This window comes from Nyctibius grandis, chromosome 6 (genome assembly GCF_013368605.1).
Source record: "Nyctibius grandis isolate bNycGra1 chromosome 6, bNycGra1.pri, whole genome shotgun sequence".
In the NCBI taxonomy this organism is placed as follows: domain Eukaryota; kingdom Metazoa; phylum Chordata; class Aves; order Nyctibiiformes; family Nyctibiidae; genus Nyctibius; species Nyctibius grandis.
This window is the reverse complement of record NC_090663.1, coordinates 58,773,547-58,791,767: the sequence shown is the minus strand read 5'-3', so window position 1 is coordinate 58,791,767 and position 18,221 is coordinate 58,773,547. Positions and strand designations below refer to the sequence as shown.

At 43.3% G+C, this 18,221-nt stretch overlaps 1 protein-coding gene across 8 annotated transcripts in view; it reads left to right on the top strand.

Moving 5' to 3' along the window:
- LOC137664821 (alcohol dehydrogenase 1) overlaps nucleotides 1-18,221 on the top strand; it is a 47,776-nt gene that overhangs the window by 16,488 nt on the left and 13,067 nt on the right. Inside the window, exon 1 of one of the 8 annotated variants that reach the window (XM_068403340.1) lies at nucleotides 16,338-16,401. The exons of 6 other annotated variants lie outside the window; for them this stretch is intronic. Coding sequence is in view for 1 of the 2 variants with exons in the window: in XM_068403338.1 (XP_068259439.1) it covers nucleotides 17,749-17,766 (18 nt within the window). In the remaining variant the exon portion in view is untranslated. Of the gene's footprint in view, nucleotides 1-16,337; nucleotides 16,402-17,635; nucleotides 17,767-18,221 lie in introns of those variants that run through there. One more of the 8 variants, XM_068403338.1, reaches the window with a different exon arrangement.

The following is an 18,221-nucleotide window of genomic DNA, read 5'->3' as shown; positions in this document are numbered from 1 at the left end:
CGAGTCCAGAGGAGGGCGACCAAGCTGGTGAAGGGTCTGGAGGGTATGTCCTGTGAGGAGCAGCTGGGGGAACTGGGATTGTTTAGCCTGGAGAAAAGGAGGCTGAGGGGAGACCTTATCGCTCTCTGCAACTACCTTGAAAGGAGGTTGTAGCAGAGTGGGGGTTGGCCTCTTCTCCCAGGCAACTAGCAACAGGACTGGAGGACATAGCCTCAAGCTGCACCAGGGGAGCTTCAGGTTAGACATTAGGAGAAATTTCTTGACAGAAAGGGTTATTAGGCATTGGAACGGGCTGCCCAGGAAGGTGGTGGAGTCACCATCCCTGGAGGTGTTTAAGAAAAGACTAGATGTGGCACTTAGTGCCATGGTGTAGTTGACACAGTGGTGTTAGGTGAAAGGTTGGACTGGATGATCCCAGAGGTCTCTTCCAACCTCGTTGATTCTGTGATTGCTGTTCCTGGGAATTGCTCGGAAGGATCCTGTTCCTTCCTTCCACCTCAGCAAGCCCACTCAGTTCAGGCCTATGAGAATTCCAGGGTGTTACAGGAATGTACAAGAGCACGTGCTTTTCAGAAAGGGATGCAGATGCGTATGTTTGTTACCTTTCTGACTTGCCCTTGCGAGCCATTTTCGGATCTCGGTAAGTGAATCTGTCTGCAAAATTTTGCTGAGTTTTTCCAGCACCTGGAAGATGTACAGGATAAGTTACCGTGAAGGAGGAGAAGCTGATTCATGACAGTTTTTGCAGGCGTCTTAGTTTAGCTCTAGCTGTGTGAGCATGCAGTTTTACAGCTGTGCAAATTGCCTAGCCTAAGTCATCCCATCAATTTTGCCACGGTGTGCAGCAACGTGAGCTAAGGACACCAGTCTGCAAAGGGTGATGTTGAGAGTGCCGTGTACACAACGCCCCTTGCATGTGACATGCAATATTTGCAGCCTGGTTTTTAGAGAACAAGTCTCAGCCCGTGTGGCAGCTGCATTGCTCCCCTGGTGATTACCAATAGCAGCCTTTGGTTAGGTGAAAGCAACTCAAGAGTAAATGCTAAATACAAAAGTCAGTAGACTCCACACTGGGGGCAGGGGGTGTGGGGAATCTGGCCAAGAAAGTCCCACACCATCCTCAAGAGAAACAAAAATGTGTAACATCATAGGAAGCCATATACTGTAGCACTCACGTCTTACCTTTATGTCCTGATCCAGGGGGCTCTGGTTCTTGTGGGCGCAAGGACCGTCACACAAGTTGACGAATGGAGGGGAGGGCTGAGTCAGAGGCGTGACACAGATCCCGTGGCTACTTGCAGGTGTTGCAGGGGCTTGGCATCGTCTTTTCAAAAGCTTTTCCAAAATAGAGAACAACGTGTAAAGGAATGGCTTGACTCCATTTAAGCAGCAGTTAAAGGCAATGTGAAGTATATGGCTAACACTAGCCCTCAGCAAGGGGGTGCAGCGGCAAACACATCTGAAACTCTTATTTGGTTGAATACGACCTGCTATAGGTTAATTGTTACAGCTTCTAATGTACGGTCACCAAGAATAATAACAGATATTCATGGTATAATGCGTAACATTGGAATTTCCCTTTTGCTGAAGAAAATGTGTAAATTGCTCACCATGTTTTGCTTTGAAATATTTTTTTGGAATAGCTGCGTGTTTTGGAAAGAGTGTCTTTTTTTCCCTTACCTTTTCAGATGAAGCAGGGCTATTTTGAGTCCTTTTGGGCACATCTGCACGTCCTTCTGGAAATCAACAGGCAGAGTGTTTTCTCAAGTTGAAAAATAAAGGCCATAAGATATGACTTATGTTATACGGGGGGGGGGCATTTTTAATTACAGAAATGCACAAGCCATATTTTAGATACACTCCTTTAGAGATATCTCCTTCCTTTTTTGTTTGCTTTTACTACCTCACATAGTATATTAATGCAGTTATTTGCTGGGGTGCCTAAGAAAGCTGAAGAGAATCCTGGAAAGCGTATTTCATAGATGTATGCTTATGGTGCTGTGTAACCACTACTGCAGAATGTTGCTTACAGGTGGAACAACTGCTGACAATTGTGAAATTATGAGATGTCTAGTGAGCATATAAACTGTAAAAGCTGTAACGATGCAAAGGTAATTAGCGAGGAGAAATCTTGTAAGGTGTAGTGACTAATACAGGTAGAAGGGAAGAAGGACTTGACTTTTAAATATACATTCATTGACCTATGTTCCCTTGCCTGGACCTGAGCTGTGATGACACAGTGCCCTGGCTGAGACCCAGTCGCACCTTTAACAGCTCAGGTTCCTCTTCTGCTGCTGTATAACATGGCAGTTTGGTGCCCCTACTCACGTGTCATGGACTGTGAAGTGTGTGGCTCCTTTCGCGCAGGACCCTTGAGCTTTGGAAGGCAGCTGTTGACAGATGCGCTGTTTGAGGTGTTCCCAGTTAGCCCATGTTCTTGCTGCGCTTCTTGCTTGGGGATGACTGTGTCGCCAGCAGACGGGCGTTTGCTTGAAAAGCTGCTGCTTACAACACAGACCAGAGCATTGTTTAACCCTGTGCAAAAACCAAAGGGTACGGTCTTTACTACAATGCACACGTGCAGTTCGCTTAGCAGATGATCTCAAAGGAGAGTCTGTGCTGGAAGAATGGAAAACAGAAGTATCAAACGTGAAATTTGTATGTAATAATAGAGGGCTTATGGAGTGGTGTATAAACAGTGAATAAACTTGGCATACTTGAATAGATGGCAGAGGGCTGTGAGCAGTTGTTACAGAAGACGGTGTGATCAACCACAACCTGAACAATGATGATGTTCCAGATAGAAACTGGAGAGTGGCCAGGTAGGGTGAAGCACACCCATTTAGCAATGCCAGTCAGGAGGTAAGTGTCATTCTTCCGCCTTTCTTAAAACGCCTGTGGTTTTCAAGGAGAGTCGCAGCAGTTAATGAAGAAACAGGATCCTCCTTTCTTAGCCAGGGTAAGAGGAGTTTTATAAACAACCACTATTTGTATCATTAACGTAAGTCAAATGGGATTTAACATGGCAAAGAAACAGTGCTATTAAGTAGCTGATGAGGATTTTCAGAACCTTGATTCTGTTTAGTACCTGACCTAAAACAAATGTTAAGCAGAAAGTAGTTACAGCTAAATATTACTCCGCTGAGAGTACAAAGTTATGTACCAAATCAATCTGGCTAAGCCACGGAAGACTTTGGTCTTTGCTGGCTGTGGTCAGCTTGTCTTTTTAACTGCGTTCTAGAAAAAGAGAGAGATACACACACAAACACATACTTTAATGTGTTCTATATATTTACTTTAGAGATATATATATATATATAAAATCTATGCACACACAAACACACAGAATTGTGTACATTATATGCTGGGTGGTCAGTCTGAAAGGAGGAGCCTTGCTTTGTTCCTTCAAAGGCATCCCCCTTCTGAGATGCAAGAAATTCAGTTTTACTCGGAACTGATTTGCTCCTGCATCGCCCTTCATCCCTTAGTACAAAAGTTGTATCACAGACTCATCAACTACCGATACCAATCCTGATGCAATGTCTACTTATTCTGACAGTCCCCAAGGAACTCAGGAGAGATTTTTTTTTCCCTTCATGATCCTTCTGCAGTGTAAATCTGGCTGTGTCTCAGCAATTTTCTTTCAGCTGCTGCCAGAAAGATGTCTTTGCGCAGACATACAGGGTCAGCTCCTGAAACAAAAGCCCGTCCCTAGAAGTACTCTTTCTTCTGCTGGTGCAGGTGGCACACGGATTTTGACTGTATTCCTTTCAGGTGTAGCAGAGTAATCACAGCTATATCTAGCACACAGCAGAGCAGCACGGTGTTTCTAGAGCACCAGGTTACTCTCATTAAATGCTGCATTGTGTCATATGTTGCTCCCAGAAGAGGACAAGAATTATTTAGGTGAGAGTGAAAGAGAGAAAAAAATTTTGACAACCTGTCTCTGGCAGGTTATTTTAGCTTGAAAAAATTATTTTAGCTTGAAAAAAATTATGTTAGCTTAAAAGAAATCCCAGACAGTTGTCTTGGTGAAATAGTTTTAGTTGTGCCTTGTGAAGAATTTAGTGCTGCTAACCTTTATGTTACCAACCTGAGTTTGTTCAGCACTGAGGACAGGTGAAGATGCTTAGTGGATTGAGATGCAGGTAACAGCTTTTCCTGGTGAAATGCTTCTCTTAGACAGAAACAGGAAACGGGAGCAGTGGGTGCTTTTGGAACAAAATCACGTGACACTCGCGTTTCTCTTTGTGCTTGCCAGGGCAGTTGTCCAGGTTAACTGTGTGGTCCCTCAAGAACTCTTACCTGGCATGTGACGGACCAGCCTAGGATGGGGAATGTTCCTGGAGGGGTAGTACATTTCCTCTGAGCCGCTAGACTGAGAGTAACACCGGTCGTCCTTCCACATGGTGTGGTTGAACCGAGGTTGAGGTTTCACTGACTTGAAATTGGTATTTGTCGTGTAACCTTCCTTCTTCTCTTGCAGAGTGTCTTCCCGCAGAGCAGGTTGGCTCTTCGGCTGATCACCTGAGGCCAAACGCTGGAGGTGAAGTAAAGAACATGAACTCACATAGACTGAAAGTAGCAGAAATTTCAATTACTGTTTTTCTTGTGATTTTTACCTCTTCCATATACAATTTGGAGAAGCTCTAAGCACAGGAGGGTGGAAGTGTGCTACCTACTGCTCCACTCCCAAGTAGTTACCTCAGGCAACTAATGCTGCTTGTGGGCGCTTTCCAGGGGCTTTTATTTCCTTGCAGTTTCTGCTGTGGAGCTCAGTCGCTCATTGCAGTGCGTATCTGAGACACCTTTTTGTAGTAACAGGGTACATTGAAGCAGGGGGAGTGGATTGCTTTCTGACTTGTGACGAGAAGTGCAGGGACAAGTGATGATAGCAAAGGAGATGTCCAGGCCTTTTTAATTTCTGTCTTTCCTAAGGGTTGTGTATGCAGAGAGGCAGTCCCATGTCTCTTAATACTTGGTATCTGTTCTAGATGTTGGTTTTAGAGGTTGAGTAATAGACTATTAGCTGTAATTACCATTAACTTGGGTTTTTTTCCTTTCCTGTAGTAGCAGTCACTAATGTTCACAGTGGCCTTTGCCTCTGGCACTTCATTAGGATACTCAGTACCGTAATGTCTAAGGTTGGGAACATGCCAAGGATGGCCGTTTATTGAAGGCACCTTGCAGATGTCACACAGAGGGTTTAGCTGATCTACTTTGTGGTGATCCAGAATCAAGTTCATCGAAGATAAGAAATTCACCTGTAAGAGCTGCTGGCTGTAAGAGCCTGGATGGGCTGAGAACAGACTAAGCATCGTCAGTAATCTGTTGGGATCAGGAAGCAGCATTTTATGCAGACTATACGGAGAGAAGAGGGTTGGGAAAGGACAGGCCGTATTTTTAAGCCACCTTCTTAATGTTTTGCAAGGTTACGTTTTTATTCCGTAACTACATCTGACTGGGGGAAAAACTCGAATGAACTGACAGATTTTGCAACGTGCACAGAAGGTCAACAGACATGAGGAGGCTTGCCCATCTGAAATCAAAAAGTATAAATTCCAGAGTTGAAGGTCTTGCGTTGAGGTCATCCTATGCCCTGACAAAGCAGCCGAGGCAAAGTCAGTGTTTGTCCCCAGTGAATCATCACATTTCAGTGCACGAGGAGGCGGGGTGGGAGCTACAGTTCAAAGAAATGGTTTGTAGCTTATGGCAAGCTCATCCTTTTTCTCAAATTTAAAATAACCGTATCTCCTGATATCAAAAATAAAAATACACGTCTTCAAATTTTGGTTGTAGTGGATTGATTGAATAATTGAAATAATGAAAACGGCTCTTTTCTGTAACATCCTGATTGCATTGGTGTGTTTCTCAGCCAACTTCTAGCTTCGATTGGAAAAAAGAAAATTGGGAGACTAGCTTTTCCAAAGCCTTGTAACTTTTTAAATGTGTAGTACTTACTATAAAATATTCTCTCCATATGCTAGAGATTAAATGCTTACTCGAAATAGTGTATAAAGTAACTTGTAGGAGCAGAAAATACTTTCTTTTTTCTGGGGCTTCTGATTTTCTACATAATCCTACTTACGTTTTTATGTTGGTTACCTACAAAGGACTAACTATTTCTCACTGAAGTTTTTAAAAATGAAGTTCCTGTGGGAGAGTTCTCTTCTTTACTACATTGTTCAGTGGATTTTCGTTGTTAAACTAAACTGTCTTGTGAAACATACTTTTTAGAATCTCACTAGTTATTTAGCAAGCTCAAAGTATTATATACAATCACGTCTGGTACAATGTGTTTTGGGGATTTTAGGGGTGTTACTTTACCAAAACAACAACTCACAACATTGTTAATATTTAAATTAGTAAAATTAAATGCAGTGATACCATGAACAATTGGACGTTTGACAGAACGATGTTACCAGCCAGCACTGTCATTTTTATATTGGAGATAAAATCGCCCCCAAAATGTTGATTATCGTTGCAGTATTCAAAAATACTTAAAGGCTTACCCTTTCCTTGCGAAGGATGCGTACAGCAGTTATTTAGAGTAGTCACATCCGATTGTGTTAATGGGCTCTCAAGAAAAAATGTAACCTGCATTGTTTATTGCTTTTTCACCAGTTCTCAGTCTGTACCTGGAAAGCGTGTAAGTGGTGGTGTAATGGACAGAAAGGTCTTACTACCTGGGAAGCAGCGCTGCAGAGGACCTCCTCCTCAGCAGGATGCCAAGTCGGCTGCACCTTTTTGCTAGCTGCAGGAGGTGACGTTCCCCCTGTAGCAGGGAATCACGTCTTTGCTCGGGTAGGGGTCTCAGCTGAGCGAGCGGCAGCCCAGCTCGTCCGCTGCGCCGAGCAGCTGTGACAGAGGCAGGGCTGGTGATGTGGGAAGGTTCTAGAACCGCTCCTGTTGACGTTTCCTAGCTACATGCCATTATGACGACAGCACAGCCATGTCTTTAGACTTCCATGAGCCGAGGGAAGAGCTTGTGTAACTCCACACCCTTTATGTTTTTAGCACTTTTCCTCTTTAACATGAGAAGAGTATTCATGACCAGAAAGAACTGATTTCTGTAGAGAATTAATATTTGCCTGTGGACACAGGAAAAAAAAGGCTGTGCACAGGACTATAAAATCACCTGACTTTGGGGTTTTGTGTCCAAGAAAATTCACACTTTTGGATGAGATTTTAGGGATACTTTTTTTTCCAGAGTACAAGTGCAGTGCTACACAGTTTCAACAGGTGAAATTGTCATCTTCAAGTAGGGTTAATGGGGTTAACTGAGTAAACATAAAAATGCATTTTCAGGCGTTGACTGCTAGGGATCTTAAATGTAGTTATGCGATTGCTGTTTCAATCTAGCAACAGGAGGAAAATCCAGAAGTCTACATTGAGACACGGACACTGGTTATTGCCGGAGTTGTCTCCAATGGATGGTGCTTTGCCCACAAAAATAAGATTCCTGCTACGCTGAGGCTGCAACTCCAGTACACTTTTCAGATCTCTGTAGAAATCCTCCCAGTTTATAAGTGTTGTTATATAGACTCAGACACTAAGTCACAGGATATTTTGTGTGTCTCAGTTTCACAGGCTCTTATTTCCTTACCACTGCTGATATTCCAGAAAGCACAGCTCTCAGAGATGACTTTTTCCCTCCCTGTGAGGGTGGACCAGAAGCAGTGCATTTGGTCCCACTGGCAAGCCATAGCAGTCCATTAGCTGGTGGTCTCCAGGTGCAACTATTTCAGGACATTGTACCTGTGAGTGACTGCTACTCATTTAATTTTTTATTCGTTTTGCAAGCCATCTTGGGAACAAAGAGGAGGATAAAAGCTTTGGCTCTGAGGTCAACAATAAGTGAGATTTAAGTTTCTCATCATGATTTTAAGGTCTTGTGCAGAAAAATGGGGCGCACACACTTTCTGTTTGTACTCACCAGAAGTGGGAATATATGGCATTGTCCACGAGAAGTTGGAGAAAGGCAAAAACTGGAGGAAGTGTGGCGAGGTTTTTTACACTTGGAGGGGAAAAAGAGGAGTGTGACTGATGTGACTCTTCGTCATTACAACAAATGTTTGGATAACGTACAGGCTAAGAGGCTATTGAATCTTTTCAAGAAGAGAAGGCAGCTGATGGCAGAAGCTCTAAAGAAGAATCCATGCAGCTGCTAGCTTCTGATCCTGCAGCCAAAAATGGCCTGTCACCATTTGCCTTGTTGGAAGGCCCATGTAGAGAGGAGGCTGTTGTCATGAAGGCACAGATGTAGCATGAAGCATGGGCTGATTTTGAGTTGTCACACATGGGGATACAAAGTGTCAGGACCCATGGGGCGTGTGTTAAGATGTGTATTTGGTTTCTGAAAGCACTTTTATCAATTCTTTTTAGACACAGCCAACAAGGTTGGCATGAAATTGTGTATCTCTTTCATGAATCCTCTGTGTCTATGGATGGCGGAAGAGCACAAGAGAGCCAGAGTTAACAGAAAATACCTGCATCTTTGCTACGTGTAAGAGACAGCAGGGCATTGTTGGAAGGAGGAATTCAAGAAATTCAAAGGATATGGAAGGGACGGCAAGGTAGAAGTCGTTCATACTGCTGTTCAGTTAATCTTCGAGTAAACTATGACAACAAAATGGCTTCCTAGGGACCATGACTATCTGCCTACAGACGAGAGCGCAAGCTGCAAACCTTGTTTTTCCAGCATACTGCAGCTTTTTATAATTGCTTGGGTTTTACAAGTAGTTGCTGCAAAGCAACTCAAGCAAATAGCCTGCTGGACTCGTTAAAAGGGAGCTGCCATTAAGATCTCACATGGTGCAGTATTGTCTTTATCCAAATACAGCAAATGAAAGTGAGGTTCTGGAACAGCGTTTCCCTGAGATGCAGTACAAGGAGCTTGGCTTTCTTGCTGAAAGGGATCATTTGGGAAAACTTGTGTTTTTTACAAAGCAGAGGGATAGATTCATTGACTGGGCAATTCAATCTAATTCTGTGACTAGGGTGCCTATGGGGATGTACTACTGCTGATGCTGCAAGACAACAATTCATAATGTGTTAAACGTTAAAGAGATGATGACATATGTAAAAGGAGAAAAGGAGAACGGATGGAGTCAGGTGAAGGGCAGCAGTGTTAGTTGCCAAAGTTATGTGTTCTGTGAGGTTTGGATACTGTACGGTTCTCTCGTTCAGCTCAGCCTGTCCACTTCAGTGGAGGGTGAAAGGATGAAGTATTGTTAAGGTATCAGAATCTGCCAGTAATTCTGGCACTTGGCCTTCTCACACTTTCCTTTCCCCAGAGCTGGTCCATATTTCTTCCACTATAGTGCTATAAAAATACTGAGATGATTTTTCAATTTTAAAAGGAATAGGTCTTTTGGACATGTATTTTGTTGCCTTATGAAAAACATTTTCCAAATGTTAATTGAGGTTGAAATTGTGCCTGGGTCCACCAGTTTAGACGTAATGGAGGATCTTAAGTTACTCTTGAAACTTATCTATCTCTTCACATCAAGTTATTCTTATCATTTCCAGTTCTGGGCCCCGCACTTCAAGAAAGATGTTGAGGTGTTGGAGCGAGTCCAGAGGAGGGCAACCAAGCTGGTGAAGGGTCTGGAGGGTCTGACCTACGAGGAATGGCTGAGGGAGCTGGGGTTGTTTAGCCTGGAGAAAAGGAGGCTCAGAGGTGACCTTATTGCAGTCTACAACTACCTGAAGGGAGGTTGTAGTGAAGTGGGAGTCAGCCTCTTCTCCCAGGCAACTAGCGATAGGACAAGAGGACATAGCCTCAAGCTTCGCCAGGGGAGGTTCAGGTTGGACATTAGGAAGAATTTCTTCTCAGAAAGGGTTATTAGACATTGGAAGGGGCTGCCCAGGGAGGTGGTGGAGTCACCATGTCTGGATGTGTTTAAAAAAAGACTGGACATGGCACTTAGTGCCATGATCTAGTTGACATGGTGGTGTCAGGGCAATGGTTGGACTCGATGATCCCAGAGGTCTCTTCCAACGTGGTTGATTCTGTGATTCTGTGATCAGTTATCTATACCATCTTTACCTTGGACCCCTCTTCAGTAGTCTGAGCTCAATGTGAAGTCCTGTTTTCAAAAGCCTAAGTCTCGTGGAAAGCAAGAAAGATTTGGTATGTAAGCTAGGTGGATACCTAGGGAAAACTCAGAACTAGATTTGGGGATTTGCCTGTGCAGAATTTCAAATCCAAGAATTGATGCAATGCCCATCTGTGTAAGAAAACAGCTAAGATGTTCTGTAAAAGTGTAACACTGAGCTGGACAATTAAGTTGTGAAGGTACATTAGCACCCAACTAGAACTCAGAAGTTGAGAAAAGTAGGGGCAGATGCAGCAGAGCATTACAGATTTGTTTCAACTTTGGATCAATCAGCAACTGAAATCTTAAAAGGCTGGCTGGAAATGCCTTGGGAGTTACTGATGAAAGTCTTGGTGAGAGATAACTGAAAGAAGTCTGGGTTGGTGGGTGATTCCAACAATTTCCTTTGGTTTCAAAATTTGTTAACGTTTCTTAAAGCAGTGGTTCTCGGGAGGATGTATCTTTGTGTCCAAGGGAAGGTGCTTCTCAAAGGCTTCTAGTCAAAGCTGGAGAGACACAATATCTGTTCCAAAGTGGCATCCGACTTTCTGATTTAAAAAAATAGATTATAGAGTAAGCAGTTGTAGCTACAGCCCTGGTAGCAGTCCTGTGCAATTTCCTGTGCAATTCAGAGGATTATGACCTACGTGAAGATCAAGATCTACTGTAAAGTAAAACCGTGAACCACTTGGTTGTCCTCATTCCTATAATTCCCAAGCCCAACCCTATAGTGAGACAGAAGGCAGCATTCAGGATCATACTGTGGAGAGGCAAAGACAACTTTCTCAGTGCCAGATTTTCTTCAGGCAAAACAAATACCATCTGTTTTCGATCGCGTTCATGGCAGTTGCTAGCTAAAATCAGTTTACAGGCAGAACAGCCTGGGACAGTAAATAGCAACTGTGAGTATATAATGACAAAACAAACAGAAATGGTAGATAAAAGCCAATTTCAGAAAAGTTTGTGATCTTTCTCTGTTCAAATATCTCCAGGGTGTGAGGGGAAGGGCTGCTGTAACATTTTAAGATCTAGATCCTTTCATGAACTGCCAGTTGAAGACATTGCAAGGCAGTTATTATCAGTGCTTACTATCGATTGGGAACCTGCTTCCTCCAGGCTAAATTCCATGATTTTATCACTCCTTTCAGGAATGGATTTAGTGTGTTCAGTAATGCCAGATACGATTATTTAACAAGTAGGAACACTTCTTCAGTGTTTAAGTGCCCCTCTTGGTCTGATTTCAGGCTAAAATCAGGCAGTAAATTGCTTTGCTTCTCTGAGCTTTTTCTTTCCACCTATTTATCTTACCAATACCTGACAACCGTAATTGCATTTTTGATCCAAAGATATGCTGGTGGTGGGCATAAAGCTTCCTCCACCTCCCCTTGTACAGTGAGGTGTGACTGAAAAGGAAAGCCAACAGAGCTCTACAGGCAGCACATACCGCTGGCTTTGGAGATCACTAAATGTACTTTTAATTTTTTGGCGTTTTGGATTTACATATCATATGCAAGTTATAGCACTGGTTGGCACTCCTGATGTTCTAGCTTGAGGCACGTTATTTAGGAAAGCATATTTATTCCTTGTTTGCAATCTACAGACCTGGCTGCATTAGTCTCAAGATTTTTCAAGATGGATACACTTGCATATTTCAGGTGTGGCCCACTGAAGCTTTGCACTGGAAGCAGAGATGAATTGTTGTACTATTTTATAACAGGGAAGGCCAAGGAATTAGTTTCTGATAACAGAAATAAATATTTACATGTGGTGCTCTCAGTCATTTCTTAAAGAAAGATCCTTCTTTGAATCCCAGCTTCAGCTGTACAAATTAACAAAACTGTAGAAAAATAGGCAGGGAAGTTCTCTGCTTCACCTTGCTGTCCCTAGGGAAGATCAATCAGCTCTGGCATGCTTGTCTAACCAGGTCTTACAGACCTCCAAGAGGATGGCGCCACACCATCTCCCAGCAATCTACCTTTTTTGCTATCCGTGCCCAGAGAAAATTTTTTTCTGAAGTGTAATTTGAATCTTCCTTGTTTCAGTTTAAGTCCTTTTTTTCCCTGGCCACCACGGAGATGGAGAACAGAACATTAAAAAGAAAAGCTGCACAGGACCTCTAGAAGAATATGATCACTGTGTTTCACCATCAAGCATCATTGCTCTGCTTTGGAAAGCTCTGATTTTCATCACTGAGCTTTGTAAAGTTTTGGGTGCTGCCAGAATTATTACTCAGCAATCCTGAGCAGCTGCTGAACAGCAGAATACATCCAGAGATCGTTAGACCTGTGTAATAAAACAGTAGAAAGGCAATAAAGAAGGTATGGCTTGATGAAACTGAAAAGAAAGTCTCAGAAGCAGGAAGTATGAAGGGGATATGGCAGAAAGTCAAACCTTCTGGCTGAAATGGGCAAACTCTCTTTTAGTGGCACACAGTGTGGAGGTCACAGCCAGGTGCCATAAGTAAGCCTGTTGTCTCATGCCCTTCCTACTGAGACTCAGCCCCCTGGTTATGGGTGGGACGTGACAGATCTATCAGGTTTCTGAAGCCTGGGACCCTAGCAGCGTTCATCTGCGTGTGTGTTGTGGCAATTTCCCAAACACTGTACTACTGCAGGTGAGTGTACTAGCCCCCTGCTTGTCCTTTGCCTGGATTCAGGTCAATTTATCTTTGATTTGGTTTCCACATAGACCCATGTCATGCATGCTCATTGACCCTATGTTTGCTTATGGAGAAATTGTGTTTGATTCTAGACTTGACACTGCAGGAGGGCATCTGAATGATCTGAGTGGGAAAGAGCCTCTCTGAATACCCCCATCTTAGGGGCTTTCAGTCAAGAAGTTGGCCACTGATGGTGTTTTTTGCAGTGCAAGCCGGCATGCTGCACAGGGATGTAGCTGGCCGAGGGGATCTACATGGACCGGTTATTCCAAAAACCCATGTCAGCACCTCGGCTCAGGGCAGTCTTGGGGCAGTTTGACTGCCAGCAGCAGCTGGGAGACTGGCTGTGCCCACTCTTCGCGCCCCAGAGCCAAGGAACTGAAAAAGAAAACACCCTGAAGCTTGCCTTTGAAATAGTTCTCTACTGACATCAGTCCCTTTTCTGAAACTGCTTAATAACCTGAACCTTCCTGCTGAAAGCTTTGAGAAAGATCAGGTATCGACTGTTTGAATGCCCAGTTAGCTGAAAATCCATAGATGGATGATGATGTAAACATATATTGTTTTATGGGTACTGTCACACTGCTGATGCACACTTCGCAAGGATGTAGGTGGCTGTAACAACATATTTAGGGATTAGTCTGTTTTGAATCAGTACGGTGAGTACGGTGGTACCTCAGTGCGAGCACTGTTGCAGAAATTCTAGGGGAAGATTGTGCTGTGCACTGGGCAGATTTAGGTGGCTTGTGTGAATTAACAATGCATTTACCTATTTGTAGAATAGATCTTGAAGGTGGCATTCCTAAAATCCTTGGAGCTTGAGGATAAGGTCAGAGAAGTTTGAAGAGTTCCAGCGTTTCTTTGATTTAAATACAACTTTTTATTGCTCAGGGTATGTTGTAGATCCAGCATGCAACTCGTTTGGTAATCACACTTGAAGATCATTGGTTCACGGCACTGTTACTGGTGTCGGTTCATATTATTGGAAAGCATCCATTTACTCTGCATGGGGATTTTAAAATAAGCTTTGAGAAAGCACACATTCTTCTTGTGATAAGTTACTCTGAAAGGTAGAGATGGACTTCCGAATGACTTCCAAATCTAAGGCTGACTAAACTTTGGCCCATCTTTGTAATGTATAAGTTAATCGTCTCTCTTCCAAGAAGGTGGCTCTGCTAGCTGGAACAACAGCATCTACTACTGACACTCATAAAGCCAGTAAATAATAAAATCGTTGATTCATACTCATTCCCTTTTGCTCCATTTTTACTTCAAGTAGTGTAAGATGTGCTTTGTTCTCCTTGTTTGTCAATTGGCTGTGATTTTTCAGAGACCTAAAAGGAAGACAAAAGGCATTATTTGAAAAAGGGGTCTTCATACTTGATTCAGTACTCTCAGATATTATTTTCCTTTTCAAATTCTTTTAATGCTTGCTCTAAACCCACAAACTTTCAGAACCAGTGTTTAGCTAATTTGCAGCTTCCATCTTTGGCTTTTGTTCTTCAGCTTACTAAAATGAATAAGGCATTGTCCCATGAGCAAATGACTTCTTTTCTGTGTGTTCTGGGAAGGTATTGATGTGTATTTCTGGAAGTCTTTGTGTTCTCACAAAACTGGATGTCATCATCCTGTGCTTGCTTAATTCAGCTCCATTGCCTTGTCATGCACATTTCTACCATCTTCAGATATGGTCCCTGAGCTGTTTGAACAGGTTTAATTTGACCTGCCCTGCATGCTAGCTCTGAATCTTACCTGGTGCTCCATTTATCTCTGCACTTCATGCTAATGATCACTTGCAGTGTTTCATGTACCTGATCCTTTGGGCAACCTTAAATGTGCAGGTGGCAAAATAGAAAGGAGTTGAGCTGTCACAGCTTCTGTGCTGTGTAGGGTGGGACTTACTTAGAAATGTTGCTTTTTTTTTTCTATCTACCACTACCCTGTGGAGCCCAGAGCTGAATCTTTTGTGCTTAGCAAGTTCTGAAGAGTAAGAAGGGACTCGTAAAAGAGTAACATGGAAATTGCTATCACACAGTAGGAAGAAATGATGAATTTTCAAATTAAAGACTGTGCAGAAGGTTAAAACTCTTATTTGCTTATTTATATTTTAACAGCTAAATCACTGTCTGAAAAGAAACATACATGTACCTTGGTAAGCTTAAAAATAAATGTTAACGGTGTAGATGCAGGAAAAAGTACCTTATTTTTAAAAATGCTTAAGTATTAGCTAAAGCTAATACGCGTTTTATTATTTGTAGGGCAGGATGTATAGTTGCTAAAAACTGTGATGCATAACTGCCCTTAAAATCTTTTTTCTGTAAAGAGTTAAGTCACTTGAGCTGTGATTATAATATTCTCCTGTTAAATTGGGTCAGGTTCAGTGCAGAAGAACTAATTTTGTTTGTGTTAAAAGAAGGCTGTTTCAGAAACCGCCAGCTCTCTTTACCTGGAGTCAACTTCCTGCATTGATTCAGGAGAGCAAGCGATGCGAGGCTGCTCAGCTCTGGCAGGAGTGAGGAGCGGGAGGCAGCCTGCACTGCCTGTGAAGTGGAAGTAGAGAAAAACCACCTACAAGCACCTGTAGTCAGGAACTGTAGCTATGGCTACAGTCTGCTGAGCATGGTCAACGATTCATGTCCCTTGCCCAAGTTACGGTCCCCAAGTAAAGACAACCTGGAGTTGCATGAAGAGGCCTTTGTTCGCTGCTCCTAACTTCTTTTGTCTACAAGCTCACCAGCCTTTAACAACTCCGGCGTGTTCTTTCCCTTCTGCCTCTGTCGCTACATTTCACTGGGATCTGCTGAGGTTAATAAACCACTGAAGAGAGAATATTAGTGCCATGTGTTTGGTTGGACAAAGTGAGGAAAAAGCTGATGAAGGAATTATGTATCATATTTTAATTGCGTAACGAGTAATACAATACGTAGATAAGCATAAAGAAAAATTCTCTTCATAGTGAACTGCCCTAAAAGGGGAGAGGTTGGGGCCTAGGGATCAGGTAAGTATTTTCTGGCAAGTATCAGAGCAAAGTGCTGAGCCTGAGGGCCTGTGTGAGCAAGTCGTAAAGGGGCGGCACTGTGGTTTCCCTGCGTGCTGGGGCTACTGGACACCTGGAGCCTGGGCCGCACACTGAACATCTGGAGCAATCTGGCAGAGTGGTGCAAATAAAGCAGCTTCTGCAACATAGTTACGCGAGTTGGCTCATGTTCCACTGGCACCATGTGCAGTCCTTTTTCTTGCTGCCTTCTTCCTACAGGCTGTGCCACCTACCCCTGTGCAGGCTGCAGACAGGATCCACTGCCCAGTGTTCCCAGCAGGAGATGCCCACTCTGGCCAAAGGAGATGGGTGCCAGATGACCTCCGCTCCATTCCCTGAAAAAAATATTTCATGGACTTGATGTGCATAAAGGTGAAGAGATGAGGAGTGTTTTGGGGGGAAAGGAAACATAAAGGGATCAGAGAAGAGCCTGATGAGGAAAAAGGGATAGGAACTTTAGAAGAAGGGAGGAAAGGGGAAAGATAACTGTCAAGGAATAGACTGAGACAGAAATTCTTCATTCTGATGCAAATTTTTCTAGGAAGTACAAGTCACAAGGTCTTGCCTCCTGAGGCTTTGTAGAACTGTCAGCATATTACCGGCAGGTAAGTCACATCATTTTGGATGTATTTTGACACAGCATGCACAGATTGTGTCTTCTACACGTGGCCTGACTGGGAGAATTTAGAGGGGGTTTTATATACATTATTTTTGTGTTGACATTTTGTGTTACACTACTGATCTTTTAATTGCACCACACCTCACGAATTTGCAACTTGACATGACAAGGCATCCTCTGTGATAGTGGTATTGCCTACACTTGCCCAGAGGTGCCCAGCCTTTGCTCTGAGGTCTTCAGCTGTCACTCCACCTTCAGGTCAGAGATGTATGGGTATATGGGGTGTGCAGGGAGGTGAGGAGCAGATTTTCTCTAGCTGGGTGAGGAATGAGTCTTTTCTGCTTTTTGAGGCTGGCCATCCATGTATGTGGTCTTTCCCAGCTGATGTGTCAGGGTTGCAGCATGAGGTCTCTGCTGGCTGGCTGGTGGGAAAAGGGGCTCAGAGCAAGTTGGTAACAAGCCCATGTTCAAGCAACTTTTTGAAAGGAGAATACAAGTTAAACTGGCCAGTTTTGTATAACCAAACAATATTTGTCAGCTCCTTACTGTTAGTAAGAAACACGGTAAGACACGCACATTCTCTCGCAGCACTTCTTGCTGACTTACTGATTTTTGTTGTCCCATCAGCACAATCCACACATTGTCCTTGGTCACTGTTCACTGGAAGCCATTCTAAGATTAATGAGTAACTAATGATTGTAACACTAAGGAATCAGAGGAGCAGATAGAGCTGCAGCTGGACAGTGTATGTTTCTTAAGCAGCTTGCACAATAGCATGCTTTAATGTATCAGCTGGGCTCTTGTGAATGTCACCAAAGTAAATCAGCAAAGCCTTCAGGTTCTCACTGTGTCCCTGCTGCTGTGAATTCAAGAGCCGCTCTCCCCTTTTCTCTTTGTTCCTACAGTGCTAGGGAGAGCAGTGGGTTTGGAGGGCAGCCTCCCAGGGAGGTGGAAAGAGGGGACAGCTTCCAGCCAGGGCTTTTGCTTTCTTCCCATGATGTTGAGGGCGACCATAGGTGGGATGTGAAAAGGGTGGGGAGGAGCGTGGCAAAGGAATTGGGAAGACAGAAGCACCGTAAAGAGTGAGGTTTCAGCACATGGGTGTTTATTTTCATTCTAGCGCTTTGGCTGATGAAGGGGTGGGACTCCGAGCTGGGAGGCTTGGCGAAAAGGTCAGAGCAGTGCACTTGCAGGAGCACTTCACAAGACCAGCTGCCAGTGTATTTGGCTGGACTTGTGGTATCAGCACAAGTCCTGACTGCTTTGCAGCTGACTGAATTCTTGGCGCAAGAAATCAGTGGTGGCAAGATTTGAGACAGGCACGCCGGTCAATATGAGCACGGCAGGCAAAGTAAGCAAAAGTTTGTATTAGAAAAGTTTCTTTGCTGCAGCTGAGCAATGCATTTTCGAATGTAGTTTCTTTGCAGGGACACCGTAATCTCTGATTGGACGGTTTAAAATATATAATGTAGTAATATTACTGTCAATTTCCATTCTGAGATCTTACAGTGGTTTAAACTATTTTTAACTTCTCTGTAATTCATATCAGTTTGTTTTCTAAAAAAAAAGACATAGTTAATATTGTGTTAAATTTCAGGGTGTAATTGTGCAGATGCTAGGACAGTCGTTAAATTTGAAGATGCGTAATAAGTTTGGAGCTTAAGTTAATGAAGACCAAAAGTAAGTGCAATGCAGTAGTGAGCTGGGACTGAAATGAGTATTTACATCTTTGCTAGAAAGTAAGTGACAAGAGAGATGTAGGTTAATGCCACTGCTGAAGACAGTATGTGTTGCTTCTTGCACTGG